The sequence below is a fragment of the Hippoglossus stenolepis genome, chromosome 19 (assembly GCF_022539355.2).
Source record: "Hippoglossus stenolepis isolate QCI-W04-F060 chromosome 19, HSTE1.2, whole genome shotgun sequence".
Classification (NCBI taxonomy): Eukaryota; Metazoa; Chordata; class Actinopteri; order Pleuronectiformes; family Pleuronectidae; genus Hippoglossus; species Hippoglossus stenolepis.
This window is the reverse complement of record NC_061501.1, coordinates 6052149-6072741: the sequence shown is the minus strand read 5'-3', so window position 1 is coordinate 6072741 and position 20593 is coordinate 6052149. Positions and strand designations below refer to the sequence as shown.

The 20593-nt window shown below is 41.2% G+C and overlaps 1 protein-coding gene across 4 annotated transcripts in view; it reads left to right on the top strand.

Moving 5' to 3' along the window:
• LOC118098654 (NEDD4-like E3 ubiquitin-protein ligase WWP1) overlaps window positions 1-20544 on the top strand; it is a 31711-nt gene extending 11167 nt beyond the window's left edge. For 2 of the 4 annotated variants that reach the window (XM_035142695.2, XM_035142694.2), the window contains 22 exons: window positions 689-813; window positions 1311-1463; window positions 1643-1715; window positions 3774-3955; window positions 5213-5639; window positions 5773-5868; window positions 6357-6410; window positions 6920-7094; window positions 8332-8386; window positions 8672-8756; window positions 10325-10453; window positions 10894-10966; window positions 11075-11146; window positions 11985-12073; window positions 12304-12463; window positions 12632-12765; window positions 14106-14246; window positions 14338-14458; window positions 15524-15628; window positions 15809-15905; window positions 17360-17432; window positions 17776-20544. In XM_035142695.2, coding sequence (XP_034998586.1) covers window positions 689-813; window positions 1311-1463; window positions 1643-1715; window positions 3774-3955; window positions 5213-5639; window positions 5773-5868; window positions 6357-6410; window positions 6920-7094; window positions 8332-8386; window positions 8672-8756; window positions 10325-10453; window positions 10894-10966; window positions 11075-11146; window positions 11985-12073; window positions 12304-12463; window positions 12632-12765; window positions 14106-14246; window positions 14338-14458; window positions 15524-15628; window positions 15809-15905; window positions 17360-17432; window positions 17776-17875 — 2719 coding nt within the window. In that variant the 3' untranslated portion in view covers window positions 17876-20544. The remainder of the gene's footprint in view (window positions 1-688; window positions 814-1310; window positions 1464-1642; window positions 1716-3773; window positions 3956-5212; window positions 5640-5772; window positions 5869-6356; window positions 6411-6919; window positions 7095-8331; window positions 8387-8671; window positions 8757-10324; window positions 10454-10893; window positions 10967-11074; window positions 11147-11984; window positions 12074-12303; window positions 12464-12631; window positions 12766-14105; window positions 14247-14337; window positions 14459-15523; window positions 15629-15808; window positions 15906-17359; window positions 17433-17775) is intronic. The other 2 variants (XM_035142696.2, XM_035142697.2) reach the window with 2 other exon arrangements.
• Window positions 20545-20593: the final 49 nt, after the last annotated feature.

The window sequence follows — 20593 nt, the reverse complement described above, 5'->3', positions numbered from 1 at the left end:
TTTGGCTTCTGAATGTCTGCCAAATGCCAAAGACATTTCCTTGTAAATGCTAATTGTCTTGATTGGGTAATTATCACTGTCGAGCCAGAGTGCTGCTTTCTTCATGGTCTTAACTTCGCTCCGTGAATCTTTTGTATACTAGGGCCTTAACCTGGCTTAGGCTGTAATCCTAGATATTTCTTTATAGACTGATGTGCTCAACCATTAATACGGTGACTCTGCCTGTGTAGTGTGTGTAGTGTAGTGCGAGAGGACAGAAAAAACAAAGAGGCAGCTTTGTGTGAGCGGAGTACATCAGTCGCTCAACCTGCAGATTTTTTGGAGTTGGAACAGAGTTTAGAAAATGGAGAAACTGAAAGTATGAGCCATTATTTCTATTTTTTGACTATGACTAGTCCAGCTATATACTTGGTATTTAACTTATTTGGTTGTTTTGACCATACGATGCAAATGTAATCTAGAAGAACGAGAAGCATCTAAATATGTGTGTGGTTTCTTTTTGTTATTTTCTTTTTATTTGCATTATTTCTTTGTCTAACAAAATGTATTGTTGGGCTTTGCCAAACATCTGTAGAATTCAGAAAGATGCTAAGAAACTCGTTATTCTATTTATATGTTCTATTCAAAAAAGAGTCTGATGAATATATAGACAATACTGCTGTTTGTTTGTGTGTTCCGGACCATCTAGGAGTGTAACACCACACACACAGGTGGATTTCAAAGTATGGAGTCACAACACCCTGAAAGCAGACGCTCTGCTGGGCAAAGCCACACTGGACCTAATGAAAGCACTGGAGCAGCATGACAGAAAATGTATGATCAAATATCCAATATACTGAATTGTATTGTAATAGAATATTGCCATGTGTTACTACAGCACCACCGAACAGCAAGTCCATTAAGATATGATTTGATTAGACTAGTCAACATCAGAGATATGCATTCTGAACTTGTTCTTTCTTTTTGTTACTTTGCTCTTTGTACATTGTTATCATATATTCTGATGTGATACTATAGTACAAACAGAATAAACATTGTATATTAGATACAATACAAAAGTCAGATCATTCTAAAGATGGCACACAAGAGTTCATTCGGTTTTGCTGTTTGGCCTATGGTTGATTTATCGTAGTAGCACTCTTAATCTATTAAGCCAGTTTGTAGTCTGATATCAAACACTGCAGATTAGTGTGCTTTTTATTCTTATGTGAGCATAACAAATATTCTAATGGATTGCTTTGTGCTTTTCTTGGTTGTGTCATTCACATTATAATCCCTCATCCCATGACATCTCTGCTTTGGCTCTGCAGTGGAGAATGTGAAGGAGGTGCTGAAGCTGAGTGTGGAGCAGAAGGGAGCCATTGTGGCTGCCGGGGAGCTGACTGTCTACCTAGATGGACTGACCGTTACCGACCAGGAGGAACCAGCACAGCTTACCAACGGCAATGCTGCAAATGGCACCAGTGAGCTCAGTACTTATGTTTTGGGTTGGTTGGGATTATCTTTTTTATGTACCATATATAACTAGTGAATGACAATCTGAGGGGAAACAAGAGAAATGAGAAGCGAGAAATGCCACAAAAAACTTTGCAGAGACACAAACACTGTAGAAATTGTACATTGTTCTTCCAATTCTTCCCAGAAGTCCAGCAGAATGGTGATGCCATCCATGAAAATGGAGACTCATCGTCCACTTCCTCAAGGGCTGCTAACAGGTAAACAAACTAAATGAACCACAGATTTTTGATGTAGCTAACAGAATGCCAACAGGCGGGTAAGTGTTGTGTGTTAGCATGATTCTCTTACAATGTGCCCTAAAGCATTATGTGAAGGTCAATTTACTGATGATACTCATTTTCTTTTGTTGTGCATCTCACTAAAAACATCTTTAAACTTTTTCATTTTCTTTTGTTGTGCATCTCACTAAAAACATCTTTAAACTTTTTTTTTAACATCACAGAGGTCTGTCTTTTGTCTCTCTGTGTCTTCTCAATCTGGTTGATCCCCCTGCTCCTGCTTTAATTCATCCGGCTTTATTCTGTTATCAGTCACACTGTAAAAGTGCCCTTCAATGAGGCTAACAGGATTTTCATTTGAAAGCCACAAAGGAGGAACGTCTGCTCCTAGCACCAGACGAGAGGTTGGTGGGGAGGGGGGATTAAGATGTTTGTGGCTGCCTGGCTCCTCTCCTCTGCATTGCAGTTGCTGAGAGGACTGCAAGACCCAAGCAGGGAAGTATTTCAAACTTAGGGCCTGATCTACTAAAGGTTTGTGCGTGTAAAACGTGGGCAAACTTGATTTCACCCGCAAAAAAACATGCAAGCTGATCTACTAACTGTGCGCACTGAGGATTGCGTGCAGAATACCACGCACTGTCCATTCAGTACGTTTGCCTTAATGAATATAGAGTATCGGGCTTTTCTACCCGAGTGCGCAAAATATTGGGAAGAGTAAATGCAAATACTTTAATTTAGCACACGCATTGTGATTTACAAAGCCTGAAAATAATTGCGGTTATTGTGACTGCGTCTATATTTAATACGTTTGAAAGGTAGGTGCTAATTGTCACAGCGTTAAATCAGACCATTGAGGTCAGTGACAATTACAAAATTAAGTTAATTGAATAACTTAATAACTTTCTCTACAACATTAAATATTTATGACAAAATGAAAAACATTTTTTTAAGAAAAAAAGACACATTGTTGATATTATTCCAAGAGTTTAACACAGTGAAACCCAGTTGATCTGCTTCATCTTTGACCAGATTTGACTGACAGTGCCTGCAGCATAAGCAAATATAATAAAAAGTCTTGCAAAAGTAGTGGAACCTGGCTCTTACTTTTTTGGACAACAGTTCGGTATCATCCAGCAGCCTACAGTGTTGTCCGATTAAAAAAAAAAAAATAAAATAAATGAGTTATAATTCTGCTGCAAATGTGAAGGCAAAACGATTGATGGTGGGATAACGAGTTGTTAAAGTTAAATCTAGAATGGCAAGAGAATAAACCTCCGTGCATCTGATTGGCTTCAAAAACAGTTGAATCCGAATTCCAATTGTGAAAGCAGCATGACCGTGGTAAGAATTGGTGGGATTTCTTCTGGTATCACTTCCAATGCAGTGTGTCTTACCCGATCCTCAAAACTATAGTACAAGCTTTTAAGATTTTCCTTGGTCGTACTGAAATTGTCTCCCCTTGTGACCAGCTTGGCCTGCTGTTATCACCCTGGCCTAGACAAAACCTCAATTTGACTCGTATGGCAGATCTTGCTTTGGTGTTAGTGTGGTCCCTTGACTGTTACAAAGATAAACATCGGTCAGCTCCCAAAGGTGAAGCCAACATCTCAATAGCCCCCTCAGGGCTGGCTGCAGAAGAGGTCATAATCCCCCTTCATGTCAGCAGACAGGAAAAGGACTAACCCTAAAAAAATCTAACCACACACTGATATTTCCCAAACATGGTTTCTTATCACCCTAGTGTATTTCAACACAGTTTTAATTTGTTATTTGATGCTTTCAAGATGGGGGTGAGACTTTTATTATTGCCAGCTGTCGCAATTGGGACCTCAGTACCGTGGCTGAACTCCTGCACAGACTTTGGCCCAAATTACGTCACCAGCTCAACATGGTAGCACTGATATCCAGGATATTATGGCTTCATAATTATAGTTTTATTTAAAGAATTTACATCTTCATTTTAGCAAAACTGTATACATGTCAATTATATCAAGTAAAGTATAGAGGTAATAAATGCTTGTGTTCTCTTCCCTAAAGCACAGTGAATGGTACTGACTTGGACCCACGGTCAGATTCTTGTTCGGCCTCCAACGGTGTGGATGCTCAGGTGCCTTCCACCTCCTGTAGCCCTGCCCTTAGTCACATTGTCAATGGAGACACCACACCCAACTCCACCCCAGTCCACCAGCCCTCAGACAGTGACACAGAAAGTAGGACCGGTGAGTTTGAATTTTCACTGGTGTGAATTGCCGTAGCTTAAATAAAACCCCTGTGTTTTCGCATTTAAACAGTGTGTTTGTGAGCTTTTCAATGCTTTCTTGTGTTTTTCTCATTCATGACTATGATCGCCTTCAGACTGATAATATCACTGAATATGATTCACTTATAAAAACAAAATATTTACTGAATGAATATGATAAAGTTCTGATGATCACTATCGGAGCATCTCGGTCATTGACGTGCATATTTTCAGCCGGTAGTTATTGCGTTGCCTGAGCAGGGTGCTTCATGGTTCACTTAGTCAGCGCACAGAGCAGTAGAGAAGAACAGTAGATTCATTTTCATTAAATGGGGCCTGTAATCTCTGCTGCTGTCAGCACCTCTGTGGAAAACTCCCTGGAGGGATAGACAGAAAGAAAGCGAAGAGAAAATAAGCCGAGTGCAGTGTGCTGAGGAGGACAGACAGAGCACCAAGAGCAGACTGATAAAACTGAGCTGAGTTTGGCTGAAGAATATTAATGCGTTATTCATAATGCCGAAAATGGGTTGTCACATTTGTCATGAGTCTAAAATACTTCCACACACAAGACATCGGATAGTTTGATTGTATGGTATTTTTTAACAATATTTTAAGAATGAACTCAGTGGTTAAAAGCAGTTTGCGCCATTGAGCACGGAAAGTTCTATAGGCTGACTTTTGGTGCAGAGACCAGGACATGCACTGACATACACTGTTTTTTAGACAATAGTTCAGAGTAAGGAAGTTTCACAGAGACACTTGCTGATCAATCTCTAAGCCCATCAGCTATTGTCTGACAAGGAATAAGCTTCTGGGGGCAATGGGCAACATTTTGGGGCTTCCAGAGTAGACAGCGGAAATATTCAGGCCAAGACTCTGTCTTCTTTTCGCTGTACACTGGTATCAAGTTTCAAATGTTTCTCCACACAAAACACAAAACTTTTTGTGGGTGTTTTAGGTCCAGACAACATTTTGGCTAATCTCTATTAACAGCTATCTGCTTATGAATGTAGATGTGTTAAAAAACCGATAGCCGATTCTGTGAATGTGTGATTAATACCTGCTGATAAACCAGATGCTGTAATCCAGATGCATTGGTACATATATGTATGTAGATTCCTAGACTACTAGACTTGTTGTAAGATAGATACATCACAGACATCAAGTCATGGATTTAGAAAGAGTTTATTCCATGCTTTCAAACCGCACCATTGTCTTCCTCTGAATTGCCCTGCAGTCAATGGGGAGTCCTGTGACGTGGCTCTCGGGCCATCATCTGCTACAACAGGTGATGTGCTGTCTCATGCAGACGACCACGAGGACTGCAGTCAAGATGCTGTCCCGCCGGACTCTGTCACAGCACCAAACAGCACCTCTCAGCCCCCCTCCACACAGGCTCCAGCCCCCTCTTCTGCTGCTAAACCTCCTGATAGCGATGCTGTTGCTGCTTCCTCCACAGTAACCCCTTCAGCCACGGGGGCCACCACCGCTACCACCACCACAGCCACCTCATCATCTTCCTCTCCCTCCCCAGCACTGGGAGAAGCAAATGCTTCAGGAGCTGGTGGTGGTAGCACTAGTAGCAGTGCCACTGTAACTACAGATGGGGCCAAGCCCAGACAACAGGCCCCCAATGCTGGAGCTCCAGATCCTCTACCACCAGGGTAAAGATGACCACCACCAGCCCTTTTTCTGTTTCATGTTAAATATCTATTTTATATAATGATGATGTATCTACCTCGAAGTGACATTCTAGCCAAGATCTTGTAAGTATCAAACAATTGTTGTAACCTTTAGATGGGAGCAGAGGAAAGACCCGCACGGTAGAACGTACTACGTAGACCACAACACCAGGACGACTACTTGGGAGAGACCACAGCCACTTCCACCAGGGTGAGTATCTGGCCTTCACTCACTCTTTGTCCTTGGCACCTTTTGAGACTACAATCTGTAACTTTACCAGGTTCATCTCTCTTACTTTTTGCCTAAATACATAGTCATTCATTCATGTTCACCGTAACACCCCCTCAAACAAGATGGCTTTCTTTCAGTTTTTTTGGTCTCCAAAGATATGTTTAAAAAGTTAAATATTTAAACAGCTGACAGTACTTTCAGTGTCTCCAAAGATGCCGAAGGCAGACTGTCCAGTGTAATTGTGATGTAACCTTTAAGGACAATCAAGGTTTATTATTCCAGTAATTCCAAGTCTACTGTAGGTTATGTACAAAGTTTCTCTGTCTTTCACTCTCTTGCTTACAATCCATCAACTTGGAATTTAGGCGGAAAGTTTTATTTACAACCGCGAAAAACTAACATTAAGCTGATTAATGTAAACTTCCATGTTCTGCCTGCCCCAACCTCCCCCCGCGTTGCTGTATCAGCGGGACACAGACACACACCTACACACAACGGGACAGTCAGAGTGGTGTGTGTGTGTAAGTATGTGGTGTTGCAAGTACTTTTTGTGGGGAATGCAGGTGTGAAACTAAAGCAGGTCAAATTTAATTTAATTTTAACTGAATGCTACTCCTCCAAATAATAATAATTTATATTCATCGCAAGTTGGTCCATCTATGATCATTACGAACATCTTATATCACAAAGATCATGGTCTAGCTGCTCAACCCTAGTAGGTATTGTATATTGTTGTTAGGGATGTCAGGATTAACCGTTTCATAACGTTACGGTTTCATAACCGTAAGAATTGTAAAAACTATTATATCTAGCTGGTGTCCTGCCTCTCGCAAGTTACGTAATTTGTGCGCCGTGCGGTAAAATCTCTAGCTAGTCAAGTTGTGTGTATGCAGGCCTCTGAAGCGCTAGTTTCTGTTTCTGACCAAGTTTTATTAAACCTGTGTAAAATGTACCTTTGCTTCTCCTGGCCACCTGCTTACAAGCCTGTTTTTGTGTCTTTGTTAATTGTCCTGCTCCTTCATTCTGCCAGTTGGGAGCGACGAGTGGATGACCGGGGCCGAATCTATTATGTGGACCACAACACCCGCACCACCACGTGGCAGCGTCCCACCATGGAGTCAGTCCGCAACTTTGAGCAGTGGCAGAGCCAACGCAGCCAACTGCAGGGAGCTATGCACCAGTTCAACCAGAGATACCTCTACTCTGTAAGTCATTCCTGACAATACCCATGTCCCCTCAATCATTGTTTTTGTTAATAACTGAGTTGATCATACTTGCCAAACTATCCACATGATACCATACACATTAACATGACTAATACTTATATTCAAGTGAAACACCCTCTAAAATAAAAGAGGGGACACACTAGTACATACAAAACACCCAACATGGCCTGTGTGTCCTCCCTTTGTAAATTAGTACATTTTGGATTACTCAGATATTTGTACGTGGTCTTATCTTATTCATTCTCACTATACAAGTCCAATTTAGCTGATCAAACGTATATACTGGTAATCTGCAAACTTCAAGGTTTTCTCTGAACATGACTACGTCACCTGACCACACTGAATCATTCCAGTTTTTATCAGCTCATCACCTTTTGAAGTTTGTATTTCGCTCAGACCTTTCTACAATACTAAACCCAGTATAACAGAAGATAAAGATCAGTGCAGTGACTAAACCACTTTGAAAAAGATAATTTAGTTTCTGTTGGTCTGTTATGCCATTGTTCATGTTTCTCTCGCAATGCATTTTGTAATGGTTAAGATTTTGGTTGTATTATTACAATCCAGAACTCCGTTGCTTATATCTAGGGCTCTGAAATGGCTCCTACGACTTTTTAAAGAGTTTAAATTATACATATTTGCCATAAGAAAGGTCACATACCGTGATATTCAAAAGCAAGTTCCAGATCCAGAAACTGGTGGTCATTTTATTTCGATGAGCCTGGAAATCATGCGACCAGCTTCTGATGGCGGTTACAGATTCTGCACCCCTCACTCACTTCTCTGTTTGGCATCTAGCTCAACTCATTTATACCAAAAGTGAGAACTTTGTCCTTCCAGGATTTAAAATATCTGGAGGCCTTAATCTGCTTCTCTTTGTGAGGGTCCCTCTCCCACATCTTAGATCTGAGCGGTGATGTCATCTTCATTGACGATGATTAGCTTACAAAACAAATCAAAAGACAGGCAGCTGGGACGTATTGAGCAGTAACCAGTCACAGAGCCCTTATTGCCAACACATCAAAACACAATTTTTTGATCTCTTTTGTTTTTCTTTCGGAAACGTATCCACTTTTCCTGTGGAGGAATATATCTTTTTTATTTATATATATATATATATATATATTTTTTTATATCTCACACATTTGGAATATTTTTGTCCTCCTTTCCTGGTGTTTTCTGAATGGATGTCTATTTGTGCATCCCTCATTTCCAGGCATCCATGATGTCTGCTGAGAATGATCCTCTTGGCCCGCTCCCTCCTGGTTGGGGTGAGTTCACATTCTCATACATGTCTCAGTTTGTACTGTATTGAAGTAAGTAAGAAAAGGACAGAATGTATCAGTACACAGCACATTGAAAGTACAAATGCTTTGTGATAATGTTTTGTTACTTGCACTTCTCTCAACCTCCTGCACTGAAAATCCTTCTCTTAGCTGTCACTGCTGATTACAGATGGCATCTTGTCATATAATCTGGTGATAATCTGTTGCCACATGATGGAGCACACCATTCTGTCTGTTAAACTCAGGATTCCTGTGTGTGTTTTATCTCAGAGAGACGCGTGGACTCTAATGACCGAGTGTACTTTGTGAACCATAACACCAAGACAACGCAGTGGGAAGACCCCCGAACCCAAGGGTGAGCTCAAACCAACAAAATAGAAAGGATGGAAACACATTAATGTATATTTTGTGAGTACAATGGAATTAAAAAGGAAAATAAAATGAGTAATTCGAATTTTGACATCCTGCACCATCAACCTGATGTGCCAACGTTTACTTTAAAAGTCAAGATCCACCTGCTTAGACCAGCACCAACCAGTTCCAGGATGTTCTCACTGAAAATATTGGAGGTGCAAAAATGTAACTGTGTACATTGGGTTGGCTCAGTCTACTTTTTGTCGGTCTGTATTGATAAGAGTGAGCAGTAGTCTCAGGATCTTCACATTATTAACAGTCACTAACAGTAATTGCTCAACAATTTTACTAAACTGTAGAATAAAACATTCAGATCAACAGGTAACCTAGTTTCAGTGAAACAATGACGTATGATAACATTTAATCTACAAGAACAAGATGTGCAGATCACTGCAACTGTTTTCAGATTATCTCCACATTCAGATGAAAAAGATTTTTCTTTTACAATCTCTCTTGTGTTTTGCTTTGTCAAAGCACATTCAAATCAATATCAGTAACTCAGCCAATGCGCTTCACTGTGCAACAATTTTAGTTTTCATGACCTAATTCAGTAGCTGTTGGATGATAAATTTGGGCACATTCTCTTTTGAGGAAATACAAACATGGTTATTGTGCCACTTAACCCCAAGGGTAATGCTGAACACAAATATTTATGTAGACTAATTGCGTAATAATGATTTTTATTCTCGGCTGCCAGACTTTTTTACTAAGGTTTTATATAGTGGTAAAGATCACAGCTGGTTGTGTTTGTTTTTAAGTGTCCCTGGGTTGACTGACGTTTATAGCAAGAACACTCCTTTATCCTAAGACACATTTAGAATAGTCAAAGCAGAAAAGGTAAAGCAAAAACAGCTTAACATCTCAGTAGGGGGTCCAGACTTTTCAGATATTACAAAGGTCCATGTACGTTGTTGGTTTATACTTGGATATAGTTTCCATTTTAAACATTTTCAGTCCAGGTATGAGTCCATAGGGGCCATTCAGTTTCCACCTTGAGGGCTTAATACGTTATCGTATCATGTCCGCAGGTATACGTTTGTTTTTATTCCCAACAGAGGACTCGAGCCACTATCAATACAGTCTGATCATATGGTATCGACTGCTTTTTGATCCTGTTCAGAACTGGTATTAACGTCCGTCCCCGACTGATCCCATCACAATTGGTCAGTGCAGTGGCATCAGTTGGTTTTCACTTACACAAATGACCCATGTGTTTATTTGTATGTAGAGCTTGGAAGTGAGATCTGATCAGAAATGGTCACATTCAGAACACATTTTTATTTAAGGTGTGTACTGCTGACCACTTGTGATTGGATCTTTCAGGATGGATATTAATACAAGGTCAGAACAAGGCCTTTGAGGGTTAAGACTTAGTTTACATTAGGGGTTTGGTTAAGATTAAACATTTACTTGTGATGGTTAACATAATGATGAGGGGCTATGAAATACATAATGTCAATGAGTGTCCAACCTGGGATAGTTAAACACATATTTTTTGTGTGTGTGTAGGCTACAGAACGAGGACCCTTTGCCTGAAGGTTGGGAGATCCGATACACAAGGGAAGGGGTGCGCTACTTTGTGGATCACAACACCCGAACCACCACTTTCAGCGACCCACGCACTGGAAAGTCCTCCGTGTAAGAACACAGTTGAAAATCAATTTATTCATTCATGTGTTCTACATTACATGTTACCTGAAGCCATGACAGGGGTTGTATTTGATCAATAGCCTGTAGAGCTGCAGCCATCTAGGCTGGTACATAAAACATGTTTACTCGGACCAGATGCTTTAATTTACCCAACGTTAGTGTAGTTCAAGTGCGGTACAGAAAAATATATATCCACTGGTATTTAATTTTAGGTTTGTATGTCACGAAGAGGCGTTCAGGGAAATCAATATGTTTTTTCAGACGGTTAGGAAAGTTTGACAAATGTGTGTTCCATGAAAACATACTAGAGCACATTCCACATGCGCCCCATTTTTCCATTATATGGTGAAGATTCATGTCTATAGAAAAAACTTCTCTCAGCTTACACCCGCTACATTTTGAACTTTAAATATTTTTGTTTACCTCAGCACGAAAGGCCCTCAGATCGCTTATGAGCGCAGCTTCCGATGGAAGCTTGCCCATTTTCGCTACTTGTGCCAGGTAATTGATTTCTTTTTCCCACTCCATCAGTGTGTTTCTTACGCTCAGTCACACATTGAAATACTATTTTTGCAGAATGCATTAATGTTTCCTCCTGTCATTGTACAGTCCAATGCTCTCCCAAGCCATGTGAAGATCACTGTCTCCAGACAGACGTTGTTCGAAGACTCTTTCCAGCAGGTAAGAGGATCCCTCAACCACATTCCTGTTGTAATTTAAACTAACCAGTGCAGTGCCCGTTCTAAATGTGGTGATGCTTCGGAGTCAACTTCAGAATTATTCCTTGTCATTAGTGAATCCTCCTTAAATGCTTCTAAGATATACTGTCCCTTTTTATTGTTTGTGTGTTGAATGTTGTCTGGAAGACTACCTCATTCTACCTGCTTTATCTGCAATGAAGATTTTATGGTCAACGTTTTTAATTAAATGAAACAGAATCTGCTTCATTTCTGTTCACTTGTATGGGTCATATATAAGTTTGTATAAGGCTGTTTCAGAGGTCTGTTAAGCAATCTGCACAATCCTCAGACCCAAGATCACTACTTTTCAAAATATCAGCTCTATAATTCAGCTTGATATTTTGCAGCAACAAAACAAATGTGCTTTCACTTTGGAGACAAATTGCTAAAGATGCAGTGATTTTATGAATGTTGTTGCCATGACGGAGATCAGCACCAGCGACTCCCATGAATTACTGTCTCAGTCCGATATGGTGAAATAAAAATAATCAAATTGTCTGGGGATCTGGCGGGACAAATATTATTTCTAACGGGCCAATTTTGGCTGAAGGGCCGCAAGTTTCCGGCCACTGCTGTAGATTTTCCGAGGACAAACAAGAAGACATGTTCAACTTGGTTCACAGGCTGAAGGCACACTGCCCACGCTGACTGACTGCAAGACCCTGTATATCTGTTTATTCAAATTTTGATAACATAATGCATGTATAAATACTTTATGTGCCTGTGGTTTAGCTGATGTCATGTTTTTACCATCATAGTGTGCGTTTTGTGTCATGTAGATTATGGCGCTCAAGCCTTACGACTTGAGGAGGAGACTGTACGTCATCTTCAGAGGCGAGGAGGGTCTCGACTATGGTGGCTTAGCCCGGTAAATAAGACAAAACAAATAGTTAAATGTGAAATTCATTGCAAACTCCCTTTCAGAAAATGTAAGCAGTAACTGATCATGTGCTCCTTCTGACCTTCTCCCTTGTCTCTTCCTCCATATTTTCCCTCTTTCTTTTCCTTGTCTATTTCTGTTCTAATCCACATCCTGGTCATACACTCTTTCATCTTTGCCTTCTTGTCTCCATCTATCACGCACCTTTTTTTTTTCAGAGAGTGGTTCTTCTTGTTGTCCCATGAAGTGCTGAACCCCATGTACTGTCTGTTTGAGTACGCCGGTAAGAGCAACTACTGTCTGCAGATAAACCCGGCCTCGGCTATCAACCCGGACCACCTCTCCTACTTCTGCTTCATAGGCCGCTTCATCGCAATGGCAAGTTCACGTACTGGCCACACACACACAAACGGATTAAGTAAAAACACATGTATGGGTTTATGTTATTTCAAACACAAAATACAGAGAATGTACACATCTGATTATTTATTGTTATTTTCAGATTCACAGTCAAATAGCCTTATGCTCTTGTATTTATTTCTGCAGGCACTTTTTCACGGCAAGTTCATCGACACAGGCTTCTCTCTGCCTTTCTACAAACGCATGCTGAACAAGAAGCTCATCCTCAAAGATCTCGAGTCCATTGACCCAGAGTTCTACAACTCACTCATATGGATCAGGTAATTCGTCTACATAACCTTCAGTGTGGCTAGAAAGGTTAGCTAAGCGGCTTTCAGACATGCACTGATCTCCACAGATTCTTTGTATTTTCTCCAGAGGAGGTGCATGTGTGAACTAAAAGTCTGAGAGGCTCTGCAGTTTCTGCAGACTTTCTCCACCTGGCCCCTAGAATAAAGTGGTAGAAATTCAGGAGAATTCGGTGTGAGAGCACAGCGGGGGAGCCCCTGCTGGATTCACCTGGAGCGAGAGGAGGGGTTGATGACGCTTCTAACACGCGACAGATCCAAAAATGAAAAATACTAAAAGAAAACAAATATCTCCAGGTGAAAAAGCGGCGTCACACACATAGAAGACACAGATGAAGATGTCTGGAGAGTTTGTATTGATAAGAGCTGATGTCGGTGTCCGTGTGTTGTAATGAAAATCACATGATCTACGCAGCATTAATGGATTATAATGGTTAATGGTTATAAGCAGAGTTATTGCGTCACCTCCTGCCTCTGCACCCGGCTGCTCCACCTCTCGTTTGAATAATGCGAAGGGTTTGTTGCTGTTGTGAACACGTCTGTGCAGAGAACCTCCTGCTGTGTTAAGCACGTCTGAAAGGAAAACTCTGTATCCAATTCTCTGGATTTGACCCACAGGTCATGTCTGAAAATGGCTGTATTTGAAGTACATAATCACGTTGTAACTTCAATGATCACATTACCTTCAAAAAGCCAATTTATTCTTGCTGACTTGATGGTTTTAAATATCGCAGCACCTCATTCTGAAGGCTCTTTACTCTGGAGCCTTTGATTAAAGAGCCAATTTGTGCGGTCTTAATTCAATTAGCCATAGAGTTTTCCTCTTCTTATTCGCCTGGAAGACGAGACACTTTTGTCTTTAGTGTATAGCTCAAAATCTGAAATATATGTCAGGGGGTTTTAAGGGCTGTACACTATACAGCACTCGCTGTTTTTTGACATGTGTGTTTAATAAAGAAAACCTCCACAATAAAACACCTTCAGCAGGCCAAAAAAGGGATTAACCTCAAGAAGAGAACCGAAGGACCTTCTTTCACATACATGTCAGAAATAGAACAAAACCGTGATGGAACAGGATTAAGTAAATCAACTATACAACACCTAACATTAAGTAATAAGTCAAAAGGTTTTCGGAGTGAAGAGTGTGGGCCGAGAAGACGCTGTGACACCAACCACAAAACACTACAAGTATCAGTTCCATAGCGGGATGAAAGACCAGAGAAGCTAGTAGGGGGCGACTCCGATATCTGCAGATAACAATATATTGCCCTCTTATCATGGTTTGACAACAGCATGATCTCATGTCTCCTCAGGGACAACAACATTGAAGAGTGTGGTCTGGAGATGTACTTCTCAGTGGACATGGAGATCTTGGGAAAGATCACCTCGCATGACCTCAAACCTGACGGCACCAACGTCCTCGTCACTGAGGAAAACAAGGAGGAGTATATCAGGTTCAAATGACAGTTTGACTGTAACAGCAGTGATATATGTAACCTTTGATCTCAGTCTTAGTGAGTAATTGCTTTTTGTTTTCTTTCACAGTCTGATGGCAGAGTGGAGGTTCTCCCGTGGGGTCGAAGGTCAGACCAAAGCTTTCCTGGATGGCTTCAATGAGGTGGTTCCACTGCAGTGGCTCCAGTACTTTGATGAAAAGGAGTTGGAGGTGAGTGGCACTGTGAATTTTAATCCACATAATCTCCCCCTCTCCCCAGAGCTTTAACCAATTAATCAACATTGTTATTTAATTATGATTTTCAGTTGATTTCAGTCTGTTGGATTCCTGAGAGGCCTTGTTGATGAAGGCTTTTTGAAAGGCAAACGAACAGTTTGTGACCATAAAACCATTGTAGACCTTGGGCATGTTCACACTTTTCCTCAGCTGATGCCATGAAAACATATGGAAAGTTAAAAAAAGCAGCTGCTCAGAGTTTGGCTTCCCGTATATACAACATAAATGAGAGAATGAACATGACATGAATCCAACATATTGTAGCGAACGGATAAATGGAGGCAGAAGACGTTATCTTTCAGTCAGCAATACACACTCAACACTCATAGCTATGTTTATACATGGCACTAGGCCCAGTTTAATATAAAACACAATTTTATACAATATATATAGTAGGGGGTCCCTGCTTCATCTCTCCATCAGTTTGGGGGTCCTTGGCCTGAAAAACATTGAAGACCCCTGCTGTAGACCATCAGTCAATACTAATCACCAAGCAGCAAAACTCAGTTATATTTTATTATTTCCGACATTTTAACTTTTCTTGAGTTTCTTTATTTTTAAAATGTAATACTCTATATAGAAAAAAACATTTTAGATTTAATCCAGTTTATGCCTCATTTTGTTCTGTGTAGATGTACTTATTCTTAGAACAACAGATATGGCTAACTGCCAGCACTGGGTGTCACATGGGTCCGTGTAGCAAATAGCTTTTCAGGTCAGGTAGGAAGGCCCTGTTAGAGGCCTCAGGGAGGCATATGGGACAAATCCTGTGTCTGTTTGTGTGCCCTGTTTTCTTCATGTCATCTTAATACTTCTCTCTCTCTCTCTCTCTCTCTGTCTGTCTGTCTGTCTGTCGTCTGTCTGTGTGTGTGTGTGTGTGTGTGTGTGTGTGTGTGTGTGTGTGTGTGTGTGTGTGTGTGTGTGTGTGTGTGTGTGTGTGTGTGTGTGTGTGTGTGTGTGTGTGTGTGTGTGTGTGTGTGTGTGTGTGTGTGTGTCCAGGTGATGCTGTGTGGCATGCAGGAGGTGGACCTTCAAGACTGGCAGAGGAACACAGTGTATCGTCACTACACCAGGAATAGCAAACAGATCATCTGGTTCTGGCAGGTACAGTCACATCAACACAAACACACTTCTATAACTCTTACCTTCCTTAAGAGAGGAGCAGAATAGTCAACAGTATTCAGGTTGATCAGGGTCCTAGTGTGTGTGTTTGATATTGTGTCTGTCTGGTCAGTATTGTGGGGATCGTAATTTACTGTGTTTGTTGTCACTTCCTCGCTGCAGCTGGTGAAAGAAGTGGACAACGAAGTGCGACTGCGGCTCATGCAGTTTGTCACTGGAACCTGCAGGCTTCCTCTGGGCGGCTTCGCTGAACTCATGGGTCAGTGACACACACAAAGATTAACTTGCAACCACTCTACCATATACTATACACATATACAGACTATAAGTATGTGGACGGTTAAACGTGTTTTGAGCTTCAGCACTTTCAGTTTAGAACAGTAGAATCTACATTAAAGAGCCAAGTCTCAGCTTTAAATTGATTTGTTGGTGATACAGTTTTTTATGACACATGCTCCCCAGCGTTAAGAGTTCAAAAGACACCGGACAAATAGTTAAAGTGAAACTAAATCATTAAACTTAATATTTTGTGTACAACCCTCTGCAATCAATGAAATGTCATCCAATGAGTTTTGATGCCTTTGATTGAATCTGACCACAGAATATGCTCTTGTATAACTCTACATCTATCCAGTTGTTTCCATCAGCAGTGACCTCATCAATAATAAGTGGGTCCGCTCCACTGGAGCCAGAACAGAACCAGCTTCATATTTGACAGATGAGGTGGCGGCTTTGGCTCATGAGCTGCTTCTTTTTTCTCTTTTCCCTGTCCATCATTTTGTCAGCCGCTGTTTTCTTTCTGTATTTGTGAATCGCAGCCTGGTCTCTTTGAGGTTTACCACTGGTTTGTATTTTGTGGTGAATCCTCTGAGGTTTTCGTCATTAAATCTTTCACTTGCTCATTGATTAGGGAGCTTCTCTGTCTCCATTCTGGACAGCGTTCTTGACTTGTGCAGTCATTTATTCCTCTCTCTCTGCCATGTTTTCCCTCTTTTGAGCCTCATTATTATCTTCTCCACTTATCCAGTCACCTCTTCACTCCTCATACTTGCAGACAACTCCAGCTCTATCTAAATGACAACTGTCAGTCAACTCTGAGCTACGTCTGAGCTTCTTTCTCCCTGAACTAATGTTGAAACGACACGGCTGCCAAGGAAGTGTCCAGTTACTTTTGATCCCCTTAACTTTGGGCACAATGTGTTTTAAAGGGCTGTACTGTATATCCCACACAGTTATTTTTACACAGATGTAAACCTGTTCGGATTTGATCTGAGACTGGATGTGTCAGAGGTTGAAGAGCAGATTATAGCCAGTTTCAAACATGAGCTCCGAAAAATGTCTTGAGCCAATTTTCTGGAATATGTGCGGAACATGGGCAGAGCGTGCAGTAGGCAGGACAGGATGTGTGTATATTCGCCTGCTGAAATCGTTTTTGTTCACAAAACGCATCAACACCGGCGTCGGGCCATATCACCAAAAGTGCTTGAATCTTAATGTCTTTCCAAGTTGACATCTTCATTTGCGTCTTCCATGCGTGTGACACCTCTTTTTCTTCCGTCCGTCATCAACATGCCAACTCGCACCCTGTGAATTGTCCTTCTGTATTCTCACATGGGATCACTCTGACATTTTCTGGACATTTTTACGGGGAAAGTTTCCAGAAAATATCTGGCACAGCTGCGTTCTCACCTCTCATTTTCGTTTGCATTGCAGGAAGCAACGGGCCCCAGAAGTTCTGCATTGAGAAGGTGGGGAAGGACACGTGGCTTCCTCGGAGCCACACGTGGTGAGTGAAGCTCTCTACCTGGGATTCCTCCCACACACCGTTTTGCCCAGATGTTACTTAATTATATTACTTTTCACGAGGATTAACACAAATTAGGTTAGCTATAATTCAATCAGTGAAATAGATAATGAATGGGAATGATGGCATGATGCAGGAGGAAAACAGTGGAAGAAATAAGTAGTAAGTTAGACACTGATTGGAGCGGCATCACAATTAATGAAGGAAGCTCTTAATATCCCTTTGATAATATGTAATCAGGGTTTTGGAACACCGCTTATAACCAGTAAATGTTTCATTGTGCTTGTTTATACTGATCTTTGGTCTTCACTTTTGGTCTTTTCAGTTTTAACCGTCTGGACTTGCCTCCCTACAAAAGCTTTGAACAGCTGAAAGAGAAGCTGCTCTTTGCCATCGAGGAGACGGAAGGATTTGGCCAAGAATAGAGGGCGGAGTCCTCGTCTATTTCTCTCCTTCCCCCTTTGCTGTTTAATCATTCAAGTAAAACAAACTAAAAAACATAATTGCACAAGAAACCCACCAATGTATATAAGCTATTTTCTCATTTTAAACCAAATTTTAATTTGCAGCATTGATTTGCTGCGGTCCCTCATATATTATATGATACCCAATCGTGAAATATGCAAGAATTTAAGCATTTTTTTTGCGCATCTGATTGAAAACAGAAGTCCTGGATTTTTTTTTTTATTTCCTCCCCACTGCTGACTGGCTTTTTAAAACGGACTGAAAGCGTTTTTGAGAGGATTTTATTGTAGAAGCACATTCTACTTTTAAAGCTCTAGTTCTATAGAGCTTATAAAAATGTAAGAGTAGTATTGGGGTCTGGTGCCTGAATTTCTTTCTTTCCCTGTTGGACCCATAGTAATTGTTAGTTGTTGTTTTGTTTTTTTTGCGTGATTGCATGGCTGCCTGGGACAATGACCATCACCACCACCACCACCACAGATACAGACATGTAGTATGGATCGCTCTGTCTCTGAATGAGCTTTTTTTACCTTCTTCAGCTGAAGGTGTTCAGGATGGACTGAAGCAGAGGCAGAGGAGACTAATCCTCAGTGGTTGTGAAAACTATTGTCCTGTTTGGGATCAAAACATGAGTCGGGGAAAAAAGACTGCAGTGTAAAGCTCCTGCACAAAAGCTACTCTATCAAAAATGAATAGGAAAAGGAAAATATTCTAAATTAAAATATGAAAGTGTGTGTTTCTGCTTGTGTGCGTGTGGTGTCAGTGGAGCCTGTGGTTCGGATGTTTAAGCTAGAGACACTGGACTTGTTCCAGGCCACCTAGACAGCAGCCTGCCGCTTCAGCTTTGCAAACAATGCACACAATGATAACAAGAACCGCAGCTTTTTATTTAAACAACGAGCCGTTTGGAAAATCATCACAACAAAGAAAAAAAAGACTAAAAACAGTTGTTGAACACTTGGCAGATTCTCTTTTGTTACCTCTTGGAGTCTGGAAGTGTCTCCAGTCTGTGAAGCCGCTGTGGTTTACAGAGCACCAGACATAGAAATCACATTGACTTCATGGTCTCCGCTGGAGGTATCACGCTAGATGATGAATTTAACCATTATTTTGTGATTTAAGTCCAAAAAAGACCATCTATACATTCACTAGAATATTTTCCTTTCTCTACATCTACATGTGTACTGAAAGGAGCTGTAGTCAGCTTCTTAGATGTGAACTACCGGCATGATTACAAAAAATAAGTCCTTATCAAGTCAGCCGATGTCCCCGAATGTCACTCTTTGTTTAATTAACCATTAAAGCGACACTAACGTGCCACAGACCAGATAGTGAGTGCGTGCGTGCGTGTGAGTGGAATCATTTCACAGTGGAAGCCTGAGGTCTGTCTGAAGCCTGATGATGCACTGCATCAATGTGCGTTGTGTGTTTTGTTCTTGCTCCGCCTTTATACGGTGGCTGAGACGTCTCACACAAGGGATCCGAATGCAAACGCCACAACACAACTGCAAAAGTGACAGCACAACAGAAACACAACTACAACGGAAGTGATTCATTCAGCCCGTTTCCTTGTCAACATCCATTGTCACTCACTTCTGATGTGATTGTGTTTTCGTTGTGTAGCTTTCGTGGTTGTGTTGTGGGGTTTGTTTGCCTGTTTTCCTTTAATGTGCTTGTGTGAGACGTCTCGGCCACCATACCTTTTCTCTGCCTGATCCTCTCTTCCACTAATGCTTCAGGGGACGTGTTATTTGTTTTTCAAAATGTCAAGTCTGACTCCATTGTTTCTAAGTGAGAACTCTGGTGCTTATTCTTTCTGTCAGTGGTCTAAAACAAAACAAACAAACTGATTTGTCAGTCAGTGGCAGGCCATTCTCCTTGTTTTCTACAGCATCGTGTTTCTCCGGATCACTGCAAACAGCAGCAAGCTGCTTTAGACCTTTTCTAGAAGGGGGCTTGTGATTAAAGTCAAGTTATCAGTCTTGTATATAACGTGATGATGAGCTGTCCCTGAGGAAGAGCAGCGAGGAGGAGGAGGGGACGCCTGTGTCAAGACAAACATTTACTGTAGCAAAAGGAGCCGACTTTTAAAGAGAATTCAAGCCGCATAACTTTGTGCTTCCTTTTGAACAGAAACCTGTAATCAAAGAAAATCAACTGTATGTGAATATTCATTGTATAAAGATAATGAAAGTAAATAAAGTACTTAAATATTATAATTAATTACACAGAGCCACCACTCCATTGATGGAAATCTGTGATGCCTTTGATCTTATCAGAAATAGATGGGACGTTTCAGGTCGCCTGATCACAGCCAGGAAGTAGACGTCACATGACCTGGCGCGGTGCAGCTGTTTCAGGACGACTGTTTTATCGGCCGAGTGTGGGACAGCGCAGCAGGTCACTGAAACTCTGCCGACTGCGCTTCAGGCCGCCTGAAACTCATCCAGACTGTAACATATCGCGTGTAGATACACACTGTAAACACCACCTACACTGTACAGAATGCCCCTTTACTGGAGACGATGTGTATAGAAGATTCATTTTTAATCTGCTTTCACCCATTTTAAATGAAGAGAGATGGATTTATGAGATACAAATAAATAAGTGAATAAACTCCCCTCGGTGAGCACGCCTGCTGTCTTCTTTTTTCTTGGTGCGATGGGATTAGAGGCCTT